Source organism: Notolepis coatsorum, assembly GCF_963971535.1.
Source record: "Notolepis coatsorum genome assembly, chromosome: 4".
NCBI classification, from domain to species: Eukaryota; Metazoa; Chordata; class Actinopteri; order Aulopiformes; family Paralepididae; genus Notolepis; species Notolepis coatsorum.
The window spans coordinates 121,679,191-121,700,587 of NC_140168.1; the positions used below are offsets into that span (position 1 = coordinate 121,679,191).

At 41.1% G+C, this 21,397-nt stretch overlaps 1 protein-coding gene across 1 annotated transcript; it reads left to right on the plus strand.

Moving 5' to 3' along the window:
- Nucleotides 1-1,304: 1,304 nt before the first annotated feature.
- On the plus strand, nt 1,305-20,729 carry LOC311226674 (uncharacterized protein; the record flags this gene model as incomplete). Its single annotated transcript, XM_084312089.1, has 3 exons — nt 1,305-1,388; nt 1,819-1,894; nt 19,128-20,729. 3 exons carry the CDS (start codon nt 1,305-1,307, stop codon nt 20,357-20,359), a joined length of 1,392 nt encoding a protein of 463 aa, XP_084168215.1. The 3' UTR covers nt 20,360-20,729.
- Between the last annotated feature and the right edge of the window lie 668 nt (nt 20,730-21,397).

The window sequence follows — 21,397 nt, forward strand, 5'->3', positions numbered from 1 at the left end:
GTGTATAAGCTATATAAAAAGAGTGAATGATATTGCATTTGAGGTGGAGGGGTAAACGCCTCTCTCTCTTTCTCTCTCTTTGGGAGGAACAAGAGCTGTATTGTAATTGCCTTTGTACATTTCCAAATCATTCGAGATTTGACTTCATTCAGATGCAGTGATTGTGAAATCACTTGATAAATACATCTAAGCCTCGTCTTTTCTTCTTTTTTTAACCACACAGCTGCTGCAACGAACTAACCCCCTTCAACACACACACACACACACACACACACACACACACACACACACACACACACACACACACCTTCCTAAAGACATTCCGTTTACTTAGTCACAGAAGTGAAATAGAGCTATTCATTTAGGGTTTAATGGCCTAAAATATATATAAGTACTTATTGCCACAGTAAAATCCCTAAATACACGCAATTAAAGTAATAGTAGACACTTAACAATATCTCTCTCTCTCTCTCTCTCTCTCTCTCTCTCGCTCTCTCTCTCTCTCTCTCTCTCTCTTTCTCTCTCTCTCTCTCTCTCTCTCTCTCTCTCTCGCTCTCTCTCTCTCTCTCTCTCTCTCTCTCTCTCAATTCAATTCAATTCAATTCAAGTGGCTTTATTGGCATGATGTAGCTTGTACATGTTGCCAAAGCAAATGGTTGATAACATAAGCATGGATTACAAAACACATATTAATGTCATAGTACATACAAAGATTTTCATAATAAAATAGAACATAAAATATTATGGCATAAACATGTCAGGTGACTGTCACTCACTGTCCCTTAGTCTATGGCAGGCAGCAACATAGGCTGCTGCTAGCTCACAGCTTGTTGAGTCCTCCCCTAGTAGGACTGGTAGTTTTCCTGTATCTGGTAGTGCAAGAAAACCTTTTGTTATTAGTTAAAAAAAATTTAAATGCGTTTCTCTAATATCTTTATATTTTTCACATTTGGTGAGGAAGTGCAACTCAGTTTCAGGCTCACTGAGGATGCAATGACAGCACAGCCTTTGCTCTGCAGGAGCCAGGTTTTCCTGTGCCTTCCCTTTTCAACAGCGAGGCTGTGCTCACTCAGTCTGTATTTTGTCAAGGTTCTTTTTAGTTGTTGATCAGTCACCATGCTCAAATAATCTGCTATGGTGTACTGTCGATTTAGAGCCAGATAGCACTGCATTTTGCTCTGTGCTTTTGTTTGTGTTTTCCAATAGGTGATGTAGTTTTGTTTTAGCTGTGTAGTAATCTCTCTCTCTCTCTCTCTCTCTCTCTCTCTCTCTCTCTCTCTCTCTCTCTTCAGGAGCAGCCAGCTATGATCTCTCGTCCTCCTGGTCAGACCAGCAGTTATAATATGATACTGAAGAGTCAACTTATAAGGAAACAACTCCAGCAGCAGGTAAAGCACACACACACACACACACACACACACACACACATACACACACACACACGCACATGCACACACACACACACACACACACACACACACACACACACACACACACACACACACACACACACACACACACATACTCATACACACATACACACTTGTGCGTGTATAAACGCGCACATCCACACACAAACGAATAAACCACACATGAACACAAGCACACTTATACACATGCATGTGCACACACAGGCAAATAAGTATATCCATGCACGAGATGCACGCACACACACAGACGTCAAAATAGACACACACATGTGCACACACTTCTTTGTACATCATTCACACACACACACACACACACACACACACACACACACACACACACACACACACACACACACATACACACACTAAGTGTGACGTTGTGTTTCAGGAAAAACAGAGGCAGCTGGAGCAGATGAACGGAGGAGGGCAGATGGCGGACTGTCAGCAGGGGGCGCCGTTCACAGGTACGTTATTAAACCACACACTTGAGGACGTCTTTGTACACAGTGAAGCTATGTGTAACGTTACACTCTCACCTCCTAGGGAGTTTCTATCGAGTATAGTGATGCTAATCCGAGTCACTAGCAAAGCGTGTTGTTACAACGCGCTAAAGTGCTCAGCCTCTATTGTATTCACCTATGTACAGTATATTACATTAGATTAGATTTAAATTTATTATCACCGTACAACACAAGTTGGCGTCTAACCAGAGTGCAAATGTAACAGTAAAGTGCATTAACAATATAATGGTAAATGGTAAATGGCTGCTTTTTTATATAGCGCTTTTATCCAAAGCGCTTTACAATTTGTTACTTACATATTACCCATTCACACTAGTGGTCTGCAAGGGCCTTGAAATAAAGCCTGAGCCCTGCCCGAGCCCGTGAACTTCAGGCCCTGCCCGAAAATAAGCCAGACTGTAAATAATATTTTAAGCCCTAGCCCGCGTGAAAACCTGAAAAAAATAATTATTATTATTATTAAAATATAATTTTTTTTGTATTTGTTTTAAATATTCTAAACACTTTATATATTAACTTAATAAATAAACAAAAACGAAAATGTCCAATAGGTCTGCCTAAATAACGCATATCACGCTGAAAACTAAGAAGCATTTATGCCTCCCTCCCAGTGCTCGCTTATAGAGCAGCCTCGTAAAACTTATTGAAGGCTATAGAATCTTCTTTGACACACAGTACACACACACGACACACAATAGCCTACTCAGTCACTATATACAAACAAACAGAAATCAGATTTCGAGCAGAGCAATAATGAAAAGCACAACAAAACAGGTAGCGAGCGACCCAGCAAATAATAAACATCACTCACCACGACGTCAGCAACGCGTTGAACAACTTTAACAAAACTTCAACCGGCTACATGATCCAAGTACAAATAAAACGTTCGCCAACTGGCTATATTCCAACACAACCAATCGAGTTGTCCCCGGCCTGAGTTCTCCCTGCGCGCTGCGGTAATTACATCCAAATGTTTCTCTGATGACAGCTTGGCGCAAAAGCGAAAACGAATCTTAAAAACGAAGGTTATCCTATAACCCTATATGAAAAAAAAAAAAAAAAAACGCAATAAAAAAATTAAAATAAATAAAAAACAGCGGTGCCCGGGCCCGGTCGAGCCCGAATTATTTATTAAAAAAAAAAGCCCTACCCAGCCCGAACCCGCCAGGCCGGGCCCCGTCGGGCCTGGGCAAGGTTGCAGTGCACTAATTCACACACCGACGGCGGAGGCAACCATGCAAGGTGCCAACCTGCTCATCGGGAGCAATTAGGGGTTAAGTGTCTTGCTCAAGGACACATCGACACGCTGCCCAGGAGGAGCGGGAATCGAACCGGGAACCTCCGGATTGCCAGATGACTGCTCTACCTCCTGAGCCACTGTCGCCCCTTATATATATTCTATATATGTAGAATGTACAAGTGATTACATGTGATATATATGACAAGCTACTGGCAATATTATGCTCAACTGATGTACAGTATAATTATGTACAGTGATACAGGTATAAATACACTATGGTAGTAAGCCATACTGGTCAGTGGTAAGAGTAGGTATGGGATATATACAGATGTAGCTATAATATATACAGGTATGTAAACAGGTATGTGAACAGGGATATATAAAGATATATCCAACAGTTGGAGATATATATATATATTAAGGCTGTCAATAGATTCAAATATTTTATCTGATTAATCGCATGATTGTCCATAGTTAACTCGCGAATTAATCGCATTTTTTTGTATCTGTTTAATCGACCTTAAACAGATCTTTTTCAAGTTGTAATACTCTTATCAACATGAGAGTCAACATATGCTTGCTTTATGCAGCCATTTAACACAAAGGGATGACCCTCATGCATTGCAAATTTGCATCAAATCCAAAACAGAGTGATACACAAAATAACTTAAAAGAAAATAATAATTCTTTTGTATTTAATTTTTTTTATAATTTTTTAAACAAACACAAACAAACATGACAACACACGATTAGATATACAAGCATTGTTAACAGTGCACATCATATTAAATCACAGTTTAAATAAATGTCTTATACAAGATATGCCCCTAATACCTGCTATCTATTCCCCTACACACATATGCTCTTGCTCGCACCCCCCACCCTGGACCCCCCAATGGATAATCCATCCATTATCATTCGCTCCTAACCAGACACTACCATTATATGCTAGCTTTTATTCTCTCCACCACTTCTAACCACATTGTCAATTTGGATTCATTGAGACCCAGAATTCTTGCTGTAGATATTTCTAGATAAATCACATCGAGATATGTAAGAATCCAGACCTTTCGGCACATTTTTTCCAGTTGAATCCATTGTGATGCTATAATTTTTTTGCCACTGTAATACCAGATAAAACCAATCTCTTTAGCTGTGGATGTACTGCATACTCAAAAACATCATTCAGCAGTAATACAGAGGGGTGTACAGGTATATTCAGAATTAAGAGATTTGATAATTGCTGGGCCACTTCTTTCCAGAATATCTTAACTGGTGGGCAGTCCCAGTACATGTGCATAAATGTCCCCTCGTCCCCATTTGTACATAAGGAGCATTTGGAGTCTTGTTTAAGACCCATTCTGTTCAGTCTTATAGGAGTCAAGTATGTCCTATGAATATAGTTAAGATTGATTTGTTGGTGGTCCGGGTTCCTTGATGCAAGTCGAACATTTGCCCAGACTTCTTGCCAATCAAAATCTATTTCCAGGTCTGGTATATCCCTCCTCCAAATAGAGTCTAGGTGGAGGGTTTCATACGAGGCCGTTAGTAATTGATGATAAAAATCTGATACAAAACCTCTCGATGTCTCTCTTTCATAGAAAAATGTGTGGTATCTGTGGTGTGCAATTGGTATCCTTAATGGAACACCGTGAGACTTCAAACATAACAATAATTGTGCGTAAAAATAATATGTGGAACCGGTGAGATTACATTTTTTTTCTATTTCATCATAACTACAAATACCCTGTTTGTTGAAAATAATTAATTTACAATTAACAATGAATAAAGTGTGCATGAAATAATAGGGGAACGAAAACGTTAGGAACTTGTTACATTCACCCACACAAGGGCTGAGGACTCACCCGCCCCCCTCTCTCTCTCTCACACACACATTATCTCTCTCTCTCTCTCTCTCTCTCTCTCTCTCTCTCTCTCTCTCTCTCTCTCTCTCTCTCTCTCTCTCTCTCTCTCTCTCTCTCTCTCTCTCTCTCTCTCTCTCTCTCTCTCTCTCTCTCTCTCTCTCTCTCTCTCTCTCTCTCTCTCTCTCTCTCTCTCTCTCTCTCTCTCTCTCTCTCTCTCTCTCTCTCACACACACACACACACACTTTGAGTCAGAAACAAACATAGTATCAATGGGTCTCATTCCCGAACGAAGTTATGACAAAAAATGTCGTCTTAGCCAGATTTCGGCCCATTTAAGACATATTAGGGCTGGGAGTGGGAGTCCCCAAATTTTCCTGAGATCAGATTTGATCGTCTCATGATTGATTGACTAATTTAAAATTTCATTATAACTTGACAGACTGTGTTCTCATAGTGATTCCTTCACGTCAACGCTACAGGCCTCCTTGGAATTAATTACTTAATCATAATTAAAATAAATATGACAATATTTGTACGATAAGAAATTACGCATTTGATGTCGGAAAAATAAATAATATGGATTCATCTGATCACAGGGCAGCTGCTTAACCATATCTGAACCAGCTATTTTGGACAAATGTATAATTACTTTAATTACTCAGATATTCAAACACAATTATGCAATTATTGTGGAATTTGTATTTCTTATTTGTTACACATCTGTTTTAATGATTAAGTATATACATTTAAAATAATGCAGGTCAACATGCAATGTATCCCATTGATTGGTATACAATGGGACAGACCTTTGTTTGATTGATTGATTGATTGATTGATTGAAAACTTTATTAACAGATTGCAGAATGGGTACAGTACAGTACAGCTCAATTACATAAGGGGATGCAGACCAGAGAAATAATTTCGTCTTGTTTACATCAGGGTCCCCCATTTTCAATTCATCATAACATATATGACACACACGACACAGATAGACAGTACTGCTACATCTATACATTTATGACATACCAGATTTGCAAATACAGTACTGTTTGTGATACAAAAAGAGTCCAGAAAAGAGAGTACATTTGACGTAGAAACTGTTGGAGGAGGTTGGGTAGGAGGGGTGGTAGACTTACACTGTACAAGCAAAACTGTACATTGGAATATTGACAAAACCATACTTGGTCATTTACTGTACATTGGAGGGGGTTGATATACTGTAGCTATAAACCTGCATTCCTTCGAATATATCATTAATCAATTAAACTTATATTGAAATACAATATAGCCTATACACCAACACTGAAATGACAGTGGATAAATAAATAAGAACTAAAGCTAATCGGTGGAAATAGACTGCATTAATATTCCATAACAAGTCTTGTGTGCGCCTACGAATGAACAGTAGCCTATAGGCTTAATTATGGAATAATAAGCCATACTGCGTTCATTCATTACGCCCGCCGTAGGCTATATATATTATATTTCATTCATTCATTCATATACAGTACTGCGCGCACGCGCGTGTGTGTGTGTGCGCGCGCGCTGCGGCAGGTGTACCGCGAGCTGTATATGATGCCAATACATTAATCTAATCTAGTTTTGATGGCAAGCAAGCGTGATTACGAAACCTAGCCGCATTTCTCGGAGACGCTCTCTGATTGGCACTGACTGACGCTAGGTTTCGTAATCACGCGGCTTGCAAGACTCGCAAAGCACTTCCGCCCTTTCATTTGCACACAGCTGCGTCACTAGTTGCCTTATAAGGAGCTCTGGAGGCGGTGTTTTGTATGCAAATGACCTGAACGGGAACGCGCTTTCGAGTTTAAGACAGAATGCCATTCTCCAAGCAGATATCAGATCATATAATTTGTGCGACCTTTTCAGCCACTTAAGACATATTACCAGCACGTTCAGGACTCAGTGGTTCCAAGATAAGTCTTCCAGAATATATCTTTGAAACATTTTCGGGATTTACGACCAAAAATGTCCTCTTAGGCAGATTTCTGCCCATTTAAGACATATTAGGGCTGGTAGCGCGATTCCCCAAATTTCCTGAGATCAGATTTGAGCGTTGCTGAGAGCAGATTTAAGAGTGCTGAGGAGCACACTTATGATTGATTGACTAATTGAAAATTGTATTACTTGACAGACTGTGTTCTCATAGTGATTCCTTCGAGTCAACGCTACAGGCCTCCTTGGAATTAATTACTTAATCATAATTAAAATAAATATGACAATATTTGTACGATAAGAAATTACGCATTTGATGTCGGAAAAATTTATAATATGGATTCATCTGAATGAATGAATGAATGAATGAAAACTTTATTTAACAGATTGCAGAATGGGTACAATACAGTACGGCTCAATACATACAATTGTTAAGGGGATGCAGACCTGAGAAAGTCGTTTGTCTTGTTTCCATCAGGGTCCCCCATTTTCAATTCATATAGACATTTATGACATACACAACATACATGACATTTATGGCATAGGGACATATAGGTATTTAGTACTGATACATTTGTGACATAACGGTATTCAAATATACAGTACTGTTACCCCTAGATCCTGACAGAGTATATACATATGATGGGGAGGGAACTGTACATTAGGAGGGGGTGGGTGGGTGGGAGGGAAATATACATACGGCGGGGAGGGAATATATACATGCGGTGGTGAGGAGACTGTCTATTAGGAGGTGGTGGGGGTTTTGGGCATTTACGGTGGCCAGTTTCGAATTGCAGCCTCCCGTAGGTGCTCTTTAAGAGCTGTTTTGAATGTGGGCAGGGATTCACATTCCTTTACAGCTTTGGGTAGGGCGTTCCACATTGTTGTGGCATAATTGCGAAACGTGTTTAGTCCCTTGTTTGAGCCGAATCTGGGTTTAACATGATTTGTTGAGCTTCCTCTGGTGTAGTGGTTGTGGTATTCACTGACCTTTGGGAAGTATTTTGACATGTACATGGGCACCCCGGTCGTATAGTGTATCTTGTAGACCAGGCCCATTGCAAGTTGCTGTACTCTGTCGTCTACTCTAAGCCATCCTAGGTTGGCAAAGTGGGCAGGGGTGAGGTGGGTTCTGGGGTTCAGGTCAAGTAGTAGTCTGACCAGTTTGTTTTGTGATGTTTGTAATTTTGTTTTAAGCGCCTTTGAGGTGCTTTGGTACCATGAGGTGCACGCATAGTCATAGTACCCTTGAATGAGTGCTCCTGCCAGAGTCTTCAGGGTATTCTTGTTTACCAGAGAGGAGATCCGGTACAAGAATCTAGTTCGTTGGTTGACTTTTTTTATTACATTGGATGCCATTTTGTCACAGGAAAGATTTGCCTCTAGGATGGAACCCAGGTAGGTAATTTCGTCTTTCCTTGTGACAATATTGTCACCCACTGTAACTGAGAATCCGTCGGTCTTGCTGAGTTTGTTATTTGAACCGAAGAGAATGGACTCTGTTTTGCCCATGTGTAATGATAGTTTGTTATCAGCGAGCCATATGCAGATTTTGCCTAGTTCCGTGCTGAGGGTTTTTTCAACCTGCAATTTGTTCTTGTCAGAGACCAGCAGGGCTGAGTCGTCCGCAAACAGGAACAAGTTGCAGTCACAGGCTGACGACATGTCATTTGCATAAATTAGGAAGAGTAGCGGTCCTAGTATGCTTCCTTGTGGAACACCACAGCTCACTGTGAGGGGGGGGGATAGAGTACCGTTTACCTCTACCATCTGTTCTCTCCCCTCCAGGTAGGATTGCATCCAGCTCACTGATAAGCTATCAAAACCAATTGCTTTTAGCTTGTCCATTAGAATGGAGTGATTGACAGTGTCGAAGGCCTTTTGTAGGTCCAGCATGACCATGCCGCAGTATTTGCCCGCGTCCACCTCTTGTTTGATGTGGTCGTTCAAATAGAGGAGGCATGTGTCAGTGGAGTGGGACGTTCTGAAGCCAGATTGGAATTCGTAGATTAGATTTTTTTCCGCCAAGTACTTTTCGACCTGTTCATAGACTATTTTCTCCATGACTTTCGAGATGGAGGTAAGAATAGAAACAGGGCGGTAGTTGCCTGGGTCTAATTTGCTGCCCTTTTTGTGTAGAGGGGTCACTCTCGCAATTTTGAAGTCCTTGGGGACGTGCCCCTGTTTTATAGAGAGGTTTATTATGTGTGTGATGACTGGGGTGATGGCGGCTGCTGCGTCTCTGAGGAATTTGGAGGGGATGTTGTCATGGCCAGTGGCCTTGTTAGGTTGGAGGGCGCTCAATTTTTTGAGTACCTCATCGGTTGTTACCATTTCAAGTTTGAAGTCGTCTTTGTGGACCCCTAGGTTTTTGTAGTATGCTACTATGTGTTCTACCCCATAATGCCCTGAGTGGGAGGGTAGTTTGTTTACCAGTGTTGTGGCTATGTTTGTGAAGAAGATGTTTAAGTAATTGGCTACATCAGGGTTTCCGTTAGAATTTTTTTTTGCAGGTCTGAGTGTCCGGTAGATTTCAATCTACCGGACAAATGGGATAAATTCCGGTCAGAGTTCATTGAGCTTAAAAACAATTGATAGACCTATATAAAGAATGACATCATCAAGGCATTTATAATATTTTAACTTAAAACTAGGCTACTTTTGCGTATCAGTCATTAATATATTCCAAATAAAATAAGTCCCTCGAGACTTCGTGCTGCTGCTGCCGACTTGAGGTGTCGGTGGGCAGTCTGCCCGACCTTAATAAACAGCAGTCTGTTATAATCACATTTTTATGAGCTAACTAATTCCGTTATATTGGACATTTGTATTAATTATATCAAGCGAAGAACTGAGAAATTTGGCACCGCTGTGTCAGCGCGAGCTGGCTGCTGATATATTTACGTGAAGCATGGAGCACTTGGAGCAGGCAGAGCAGAGCAGTGGTGTCAGCAGCGCCCCCACCCAACAGCTGAATTGCCAATGGCTGAATTGGAGTACTGCACCCTGCCAAGCCATGCTTCACGTAAATATATCAGCAGCCAGCTCGCGCTGACAGCAGGATGTCATTATTAGACCGGCTGCTTGGTGAGATTGTTTCGTTCATCGCATAGGCTATATAATTTTAGCCTATTTTAATACAATTCAAATAATCTAATTGTGTTTAGAGGGAATTATTTTCACCGGACATTATGACCGGAGAGATTAAATATGTCGGACTTCAACAGATTTTGCCAGTCAAATACCGGTAATTACCGGCTAACGGAAACGCTGGGCTACATCCAGCTTGTCTGTGATGAGCGTGTTGTCCGTCTTTATGTTTATGTTTGAGAATCTGGTTTTAAGTTTTTTACTGCAGCCTAGTTGATTATTGAGTAATTTCCAAAGTTCGCAGGGTTTGTTTTTGTTTTCCTCAGTTTTGTCGTTGATGAAATTTCTTTTTGCGGTTCTGATCATGGTGTTTACGTCATTTCTTAGTCTGTTTCTTTGGATTTTTTGTTCAACCACGTGGGCTTGGAGTTCACTGTTTGAGCTTTTGGAAAGCTTGATCTGATCACAGGGCAGCTGGATTAACCATATCTGAACCAGCTATTTTGGACAAATGTATAATTACTTTAACACTTTCAGTGCCGGCCGTGTTTTCCTTTTTACCCCGTTGAATGCCACCATCCACGGCCAATGTTAACGTTAATATCGCCTAATCTATGTTTTAAATTATGGCTATGTGTCTAATCTGCCTGTCGCTTATCAAAGACTCATTTTCCAGTCAACATTGGCAAGGCAGATTGTATTTTTATCGCTTCATTTCCGTTTGATAGCATTTTGAAAATCACCCGTTTTCCGGGGAAAAACAACCCATGCCTATGATAATCACCTTTTACTGGAATATTCCAGAACGTTGTCATTTGTCGGCGTATTTATGAATCGTTTTCAAATAAACGCTAGATGATCGATAGTATATGTGTGCGCACGCACGCTCGTGCCGTGCGCTGATAATCGCTGCTCTTATTTCCTCATGGCTTTTACAGTCAAAACAGCCATATCACATATCACATAAACGCTTATATATCCGTGAAAACGAGTCTGATTATCCTAACACTGATAACATAGATTCCTTACCTGAGGTCAGATGGTATCCAAATGGTTTATTCCAATTTCCGATCGCCATTCGAAAAAATCGATAAATGTATTGATCCATCGTGTGTACAGTATAACACATGATCCGCGCGGCTCAGAGGCTCAAGAATGAACTCTGGTAGACCCCGGCTGCATCAGTGAGAAGTAAAATGTGGAGTCAGAAATCCGTTCTCCCATTCACTTTCATTGAGTCCATTCCAAAAGGGTGATTTACCATCTGGGAGACGATAGGGGGCGCTTTTTTCACATCTGAGCGCCGGCGGTCCCTGGATCTCCAACGGTAGGCTCGCGTGATGCAATATGATTTCAGATCGCTAATAAAAAAAATTCAAATAAATACCCGAGAATACTCGTGACCGTGGCATTCAACGGTCGGGGCGTCAACCCGAGAAAAGCCGTGAGTGGCATACAAAGTGTTAATTACTCAGATATTCAAACACAATTATGCAATTATTGTGAAATGTGAAAACAGTCTGTACTTATACTGTACGTAGGGCAGAGCATATATATAGTATCTACTAAATCCTAATGAAACAAGTAATTAATGGAGTAATAAGCCTATACTGCGTTCATTCATTACGCGCGTAGGCTATATACAGTATACTGCGTGCACCTGTGTGTGTGTGTGTGTATGTGTGTGTGTGTGTGTGTGTGTGTGTTCAAGTTTCTCAAGTTTCTTTAATAGTTGTCATACAGAAGTACAGAATACTTTTATACAAAATGCTTCTTACTGTTACGCTCCAGAGACTGTGTTAGACAAGATAAGTATGAAATAAAATAGTACTATAGCATGTAAAATAGAAGTACAAATAGAGGTCACAGTGTTCAGTATAGACATATGTGTGTCTGTGTGTGTGTGTGTGTGTGTGTGTGTGTGTGTGTGTGTGTGTGTGTGTGTGTGTGTGTGTGTGTGTGTGTGTGTGTGTGTGTGTGCGCGTGCGCTGCGGCAGGTGCCCGAGCTGTACTATATATGATGACAATACAATTAATCTAATCTAATTTCGATGGGTCGCAAAATGCTTCCGCATCCATTTTCCCATGGCTGCATCATTAGTTGCCTTATAAGGAGCTCTGGAGGCGTTGTTTTGTATGCAAATTACCTGAAAGGGGACGCGCATTCGCGTTTCAGACTGGTGCCATTCCCAAAACGCAGATATCTCAGGTGCGAACGTTTGAGACACTTAAGACATATTACCAGCGTGTTGAGGACTCAGAGTGAACTTGTCATTGATTCTGTCTCAGTCGGTTCCAAGATAAGTCTTCCAAGAGAACTCTTTGGAAGATATTGGGGAATGAGACCCATCTCATTCTCCAAGGATTTACGACCAAAAGGGCTTTCTCTTAGGGCCAACCGTCCCAATAAAACATATATAATTAATATTATATTATAATATATGGTCTATATTCATGTCTTGCCCGAAAAGGTCTCAAATGGCCCTAAGACAAAGCCCTTTTTGTCATAAGTACGTTGGAGAATGAGAGTATCAATAATACACCTGAGCGAAGTCTATTAAAAAAAAAAGTTTAAATATATATTTTTTAATAAATAATAATAATCATTTAAAAGTTAATCGTACGTTAAAAGAAATAGTGGCGTTAAAGGAATTGTGTTAACTAAGTGCGTTAACACGTTAATATCGCATTAACTTTGACAGCCTTAATATATATATATATGCGGTATATACAGTATAATAGTATTATTGTACACGGCTATCATACAGGCATGTAAACAGTAATATATGGCTATAGGATGAGGTAGGTAGAGGTAATATACAGTACGTAATCCTATTTAAAAACCTTTCCATCTTTAGATAGTTAGGTTTGAAAACACTGGTCATCTGAAATCTTGAAACAAACTTAATATAGTTCTTCGTCTAAAGGATTCGATATTGAAAAGGAAAAGAAAGCTGGTATAAGCACTTTTCTTCTCAGGAGTACATCCTATTTGGAACGAGGGGTTGGTGTTGGGAGATAATCTGTTTTGGGTCGGTTTGTAATTCTATGGTTTATCACCATAACAAAAACGTTTTTAAAAATTGTAATAAAAGCTAAAAAAGCTCAATTCTAATTAGTAATCTGATTAGTAAACAGGCTAAAACTCATATTCAGACAGGTGGTATTAAAGATTGTGTTCTGTGTGTGGTACTACATGGGAACACACCAACATGGGAAAAGCGCTTTCTTCACCAGAGTCAGACGAGAAGATAGATAACTAACATGTTTCCTCGCTGTGTGTTCCGTAGAAAACTAACCGGCTGCAAGCTAGCCTAGCATAGCACAAATTAATGGAAGCGGATATGGACCAGCTAGCCTAGTTGTTGGCCAAAAACACCTCTCCCAGAGTTTTAAGCTAGGCTAGTGGTCCGTATCCTACTGCCATTAATTTATGCTAAGCTAGGCTAGCTTGCAGTCGGATAAGATGGTAAGAGCATTTCCCATAATGTTGGTGTGTTCTTCTGTTGATAAGAAACATATTGACTGTACATAACTTCTGTTGATAAGAAACAAGTTGACCGTACATAACTTCTGTTGATAAGAAACATATTGACCGTACATAACTTCTGTTGATAAGAAACAAGTTGACCGTACATAACTTCTGTTGATAAGAAACACGTTGACCGTACATAACTTCTGTTGATAAGAAACATATTGACCGTACATAACTTCTTCTGTTGATAAGAAACACGTTGACCGTACATAACTTCTGTTGATAAGAAACATGTTGACCGTACATAACTTCTGTTGATAAGAAACATATTGACCGTACATAACTTCTGTTGATAAGAAACATGTTGACCGTACATAACTTCTTCTGTTGATAAGAAACATATTGACCGTACATAACTTCTTTTGTTGATAAGAAACATATTGACCGTACATAACCTCTTCTGTTGATAAGAAACATATTGACGTACATAACTTCTTCTGTTGATAAGAAACATATTGACCGTACATAACTTCTGTTGATAAGAAACATGTTGACCGTACATAACTTCTTCTGTTGATAAGAAACATATTGACCGTACATAACTTCTTCTGTTGATAAGAAACATATTGACCGTACATAACTTCTTCTGTTGATAAGAAACATATTGACCGTACATAACCTCTTCTGTTGATAAGAAACATGTTGACCGTACATAACTTCTGTTGATAAGAAACATATTGACCATACATAACTTCTGTTGATAAGAAACATGTTGACCGTACATAACTTCTGTTGATAAGAAACATATTGACCGTACATAACTTCTGTTGATAAGAAACATATTGACCGTACATAACTTCTGTTGATAAGAAACATATTGACCGTACATAACTTCTGTTGATAAGAAACATGTTGACCGTACATAACTTCTTCTGTTGATAAGAAACATATTGACGTACATAACTTCTTCTGTTGATAAGAAACATATTGACCGTACATAACTTCTGTTGATAAGAAACATGTTGACCGTACATAACTTCTGTTGATAAGAAACATATTGACCGTACATAACTTCTGTTGATAAGAAACATATTGACCGTACATAACTTCTGTTGATAAGAAACATGTTGACCGTACATAACTTCTGTTGATAAGAAACATGTTGACCGTACATAACTTCTTCTGTTGATAAGAAACATATTGACCGTACATAACTTCTTCTGTTGATAAGAAACATATTGACCGTACATAACTTCTTCTGTTGATAAGAAACATATTGACCGTACATAACTTCTGTTGATAAGAAACATGTTGACCGTACATAACTTCTTCTGTTGATAAGAAACATATTGACCGTACATAACTTCTTCTGTTGATAAGAAACATGTTGACCGTACATAACTTCTTCTGTTGATAAGAAACATGTTGACCGTACATAACTTCTTCTGTTGATAAGAAACATGTTGACCGTACATAACTTCTTCTGTTGATAAGAAACATGTTGACCGTACATAACTTCTTCTGTTGATAAGAAACATGTTGACCGTACATAACCTCTTCTGTTGATAAGAAACATATTGACCGTACATAACTTCTTCTGTTGATAAGAAACATATTGACCGTACATAACCTCTTCTGTTGATAAGAAACATATTGACCGTACATAACTTCTGTTGATAAGAAACATGTTGACCGTACATAACCTCTTCTGTTGATAAGAAACATGTTGACCGTACATAACTTCTTCTGTTGATAAGAAACATATTGACCGTACATAACTTCTTCTGTTGATAAGAAACATATTGACCGTACATAACTTCTTCTGTTGATAAGAAACATATTGACCGTACATAACTTCTGTTGATAAGAAACATATTGACCGTACATAACCTCTTCTGTTGATAAGAAACATGTTGACCGTACATAACTTCTTCTGTTGATAAGAAACATATTGACCGTACATAACTTCTGTTGATAAGAAACATGTTGACCGTACATAACTTCTTCTGTTGATAAGAAACATATTCATCATCATTAGGTGGCTTCTTCGTTCCGAAGGTTGCCTATCACTCTCCAACCCATTCTGTCCCCACTTCTTCTCTCCAACTCCGTGACTCCGCCTCTCACTCCACTCCAATCACAGACATCGTCTACCCAGCCTCTTCTTGGTCTTCCACTTCCTCTCTTTCCATGTATATTGACCGTACATAACTTCTGTTGATAAGAAACATATTGACCGTACATAACCTCTTCTGTTGATAAGAAACATATTGACCGTACATAACTTCTTCTGTTGATAAGAAACATGTTGACCGTACATAACTTCTTCTGTTGATAAGAAACATATTGACCGTACATAACCTCTTCTGTTGATAAGAAACATATTGACCGTACATAACCTCTTCTGTTGATAAGAAACATGTTGACCGTACATAACCTCTTCTGTTGATAAGAAACATGTTGACCGTACATAACTTCTTCTGTTGATAAGAAACATATTGACCGTACATAACTTCTGTTGATAAGAAACATATTGACCGTACATAACTTCTTCTGTTGATAAGAAACATATTGACCGTACATAACTTCTGTTGATAAGAAACATGTTGACCGTACATAACTTCTTCTGTTGATAAGAAACATATTCATCATCATTAGGTGGCTTCTTCGTTCCGAAGGTTGCCTATCACTCTCCAACCCATTCTGTCCCCACTTCTTCTCTCCAACTCCGTGACTCCGCCTCTCACTCCACTCCAATCACAGACATCGTCTACCCAGCCTCTTCTTGGTCTTCCACTTCCTCTCTTTCCATGTATATTGACCGTACATAACTTCTGTTGATAAGAAACATATTGACCGTACATAACCTCTTCTGTTGATAAGAAACATATTGACCGTACATAACTTCTTCTGTTGATAAGAAACATGTTGACCGTACATAACTTCTTCTGTTGATAAGAAACATATTGACCGTACATAACCTCTTCTGTTGATAAGAAACATATTGACCGTACATAACCTCTTCTGTTGATAAGAAACATGTTGACCGTACATAACCTCTTCTGTTGATAAGAAACATGTTGACCGTACATAACTTCTTCTGTTGATAAGAAACATATTGACCGTACATAACTTCTGTTGATAAGAAACATATTGACCGTACATAACTTCTTCTGTTGATAAGAAACATGTTGACCGTACATAACTTCTTCTGTTGATAAGAAACATGTTGACCGTACATAACCTCTTCTGTTGATAAGAAACATATTGACCGTACATAACTTCTTCTGTTGATAAGAAACATATTGACCGTACATAACCTCTTCTGTTGATAAGAAACATATTGACCGTACATAACTTCTGTTGATAAGAAACATGTTGACCGTACATAACCTCTTCTGTTGATAAGAAACATGTTGACCGTACATAACTTCTTCTGTTGATAAGAAACATATTGACCGTACATAACTTCTTCTGTTGATAAGAAACATATTGACCGTACATAACTTCTTCTGTTGATAAGAAACATATTGACCGTACATAACTTCTGTTGATAAGAAACATATTGACCGTACATAACCTCTTCTGTTGATAAGAAACATGTTGACCGTACATAACTTCTTCTGTTGATAAGAAACATATTGACCGTACATAACTTCTGTTGATAAGAAACATGTTGACCGTACATAACTTCTTCTGTTGATAAGAAACATATTCATCATCATTAGGTGGCTTCTTCGTTCCGAAGGTTGCCTATCACTCTCCAACCCATTCTGTCCCCACTTCTTCTCTCCAACTCCGTGACTCCGCCTCTCACTCCACTCCAATCACAGACATCGTCTACCCAGCCTCTTCTTGGTCTTCCACTTCCTCTCTTTCCATGTATATTGACCGTACATAACTTCTGTTGATAAGAAACATATTGACCGTACATAACCTCTTCTGTTGATAAGAAACATATTGACCGTACATAACTTCTTCTGTTGATAAGAAACATGTTGACCGTACATAACTTCTTCTGTTGATAAGAAACATATTGACCGTACATAACCTCTTCTGTTGATAAGAAACATATTGACCGTACATAACCTCTTCTGTTGATAAGAAACATGTTGACCGTACATAACCTCTTCTGTTGATAAGAAACATGTTGACCGTACATAACTTCTTCTGTTGATAAGAAACATATTGACCGTACATAACTTCTGTTGATAAGAAACATATTGACCGTACATAACTTCTTCTGTTGATAAGAAACATATTGACCGTACATAACTTCTGTTGATAAGAAACATGTTGACCGTACATAACTTCTTCTGTTGATAAGAAACATATTCATCATCATTAGGTGGCTTCTTCGTTCCGAAGGTTGCCTATCACTCTCCAACCCATTCTGTCCCCACTTCTTCTCTCCAACTCCGTGACTCCGCCTCTCACTCCACTCCAATCACAGACATCGTCTACCCAGCCTCTTCTTGGTCTTCCACTTCCTCTCTTTCCATGTATATTGACCGTACATAACTTCTGTTGATAAGAAACATATTGACCGTACATAACCTCTTCTGTTGATAAGAAACATATTGACCGTACATAACTTCTTCTGTTGATAAGAAACATGTTGACCGTACATAACTTCTTCTGTTGATAAGAAACATATTGACCGTACATAACCTCTTCTGTTGATAAGAAACATATTGACCGTACATAACCTCTTCTGTTGATAAGAAACATGTTGACCGTACATAACCTCTTCTGTTGATAAGAAACATGTTGACCGTACATAACTTCTTCTGTTGATAAGAAACATATTGACCGTACATAACTTCTGTTGATAAGAAACATATTGACCGTACATAACTTCTTCTGTTGATAAGAAACATATTGACCGTACATAACTTCTGTTGATAAGAAACATGTTGACCGTACATAACTTCTTCTGTTGATAAGAAACATATTGACCGTACATAACTTCTGTTGATAAGAAACATATTGACCGTACATAACTTCTTCTGTTGATAAGAAACATGTTGACCGTACATAACTTCTTCTGTTGATAAGAAACATATTGACCGTACATAACCTCTTCTGTTGATAAGAAACATGTTGACCGTACATAACTTCTGTTGATAAGAAACATATTGACCGTACATAACTTCTGTTGATAAGAAACATATTGACCGTACATAACCTCTTCTGTTGATAAGAAACATGTTGACCGTACATAACCTCTTCTGTTGATAAGAAACATGTTGACCGTACATAACCTCTTCTGTTGATAAGAAACATGTTGACCGTACATAACCTCTTCTGTTGATAAGAAACATGTTGACCGTACATAACTTCTGTTGATAAGAAACATGTTGACCGTACATAACTTCTGTTGATAAGAAACATGTTGACCGTACATAACCTCTTCTGTTGATAAGAAACATGTTGACCGTACATAACTTCTTCTGTTGATAAGAAACATGTTGACCGTACATAACTTCTGTTGATAAGAAACATGTTGACCGTACATAACCGTAATGTCCCCCCTCCATCTTTCTTCCCAGGTGGCGGGCGCCCACTGCCGCCCGAGTGTGCGGGAGGAGTAGCAGTAGGTTACTCCATGGGGGGTCCACCCCAGCAGCAGCCCAACCCAGCCATGCTCTCCCACGGCCCCCTCCCCTCCAACCACCTCTCCCTCGCGCCAGGCCAAGCCCCCGGTGGCCCCAGCCCAGGACAGCTCGCCCAAATGGGGGTCGGCCGGCCCATGGTGGGCGGCTACATGGGCGGCCCTGCGGTGCCGGGCTCCAAGTCGGCGCAGCAGCCTCTGTACCACCCGTCGCAGGAGTACCCCGGCATGTCCATGCGGCAGCCGCAAAGCATGATGGGCATGGGGGGTCCCCCGCGACCCGGCAGCATGGGGATGGGCATGCAGGGGCCTCCCGGAGGAGTCGGTCCCTCGCTGGGGGGATCCGGAGCCCTCGGACCCCAGCACCCCCAGCACCTACGCCAGGTAATGGGGCACCACCCGGGGGGCCTGGGGCCCGGAGGCGCGATGCCCCGCATGATGTACAACCCCCAGCAGAGCCTCCCCCAGCACCAGCACCAGCAGCAGACCGCGGTGTGGCCTCCACACCAGCAGGGGGCGATGCCCATGCACATGGATCCCTCCGCCATCGCCGGTCACCACCAGCCGCACGGGCACGCCTTCCCCGGAGGCGGTGGGGTCATGAACGGGAGCAACAACAACCCGCAGTATGTCATGCGTTCGGGGGGGATGCCGAGCGGAGGTGTCTTCGGTGGCCCCCACCATCAACCTCCGTCCCAGGGGGTCGGGGTGGCTCCGCTCCCCAACAGACTGATGCAGAAGCTGGGGGGAGGCGGTCCGGGGCAGCCGCTGCCCTCCATGGCCGCCCACAGCCAAGGACTGCAGCCGGGGATGCGGCCCAGGGGGCCCCTCTCGGCCCTGGCGGGGATGAAGCCGGTTCCCCCCGGCATGGCGCACCACCCGTCCCACCCGCCGCACGGCATGGCGCCGCCCAGCTACCCCACCTCGAACCCCCTGAAACACCCCCATGCCCACCCCCAGAACCTGCACGGACCCGAGTACGGACAGCTGAACCCCGGACATAAACTGCCCCCATACGAGTACCCTCAGCCGGGGCAGGGTAACGGGGTGATGGGGGGCCGGCCCGGAGGGGGGGAGGTGGACTTTATAGAGACTCTGGTCGGCTCCAACGACGAGTGGCTGAGTAACTTGACCATGATAGATGAATACCTAGGACAGAACTCTGGATAGTTTGGCCCATTTACGTTTGTTTTTTTGTCCACGTTCCACGGCTGTCGTTGCTAAGTAACACGTGATTCTATGCCAGCTGATTTTTTATTTTATTTCTTTCTTCTCAGACCTTTGGGGCATCTCACCGTGGCGACGTCACGGAGGGTGTTGTTCTGTGATTGGCAGCCAACACTTCTTTGTTCTAGTGAAGGAGACACAACGTGGCGCACCCCATAATACAACTTGGTCAAACTTCTTTTATCAGTGTGAACGGGTTCAAAAGGGCCTTTGTTTCAGTCACTCGCTCACTCTCTGGACTCTCAGTGGATCCCGGGGGATGGATCCAGGGAGAGGGATCCACTCGCCAACCTGGACCCCAAGGGGGGGCTGAGACTGACCCCAGATCAGTGTGTATGGTCTGCGTTAGGAAAAACACTGGTACAGAGAAACAAAGTGTGTGTGTGTGTGTGTGTGTGTGTGTGTGTGTGTGTGTGTGTGTGTGTGTGTGTGTGTGTGTGTGTGTGTGTGTGTGTGTGTGTGTGTGTGTGTGTGTGTGTGTGTGTGTGTGTGTGTGTGTGTGTGTGTGTGTGTGTGTGTGTGTCAGTGGAATATAAAGAGAAAAGATGGTTCATAAGATCAAAAATCTCCAGCCTCTTGTGAAGCATTTGATCAGCTCACTGTTGGCACAAAGTAATGTTGTCCGTAACCAGAAAAGAAAACAAGCGGGGAGTTTCACTGTGTTGAAACCAACAGCCTCCGGCAAATAACTATTTCAAAATCCCCTCGCCGTGTTCTCCTCCGTTCACAAAGCCCATGTGAAATGAATCCATTGCTCAAACACTATGCTTCTGGAGCCCGACTTACACAAGGAAGATAAGGAGCCAATCGGCAGCGATCAACGACCCCGACAGCCTATCCCTGATCGGCGTGCAAGGCTCTATCCATCCCCCTAATTGGTCCACGGAACTTCACAGGTCGTTTGTTGCCAAGGTGCACTGAGGCGAAACGTGTAAATAATAAACTATTTTGTAAAATATGTTGTTGTTTTTTTTTTTTTTT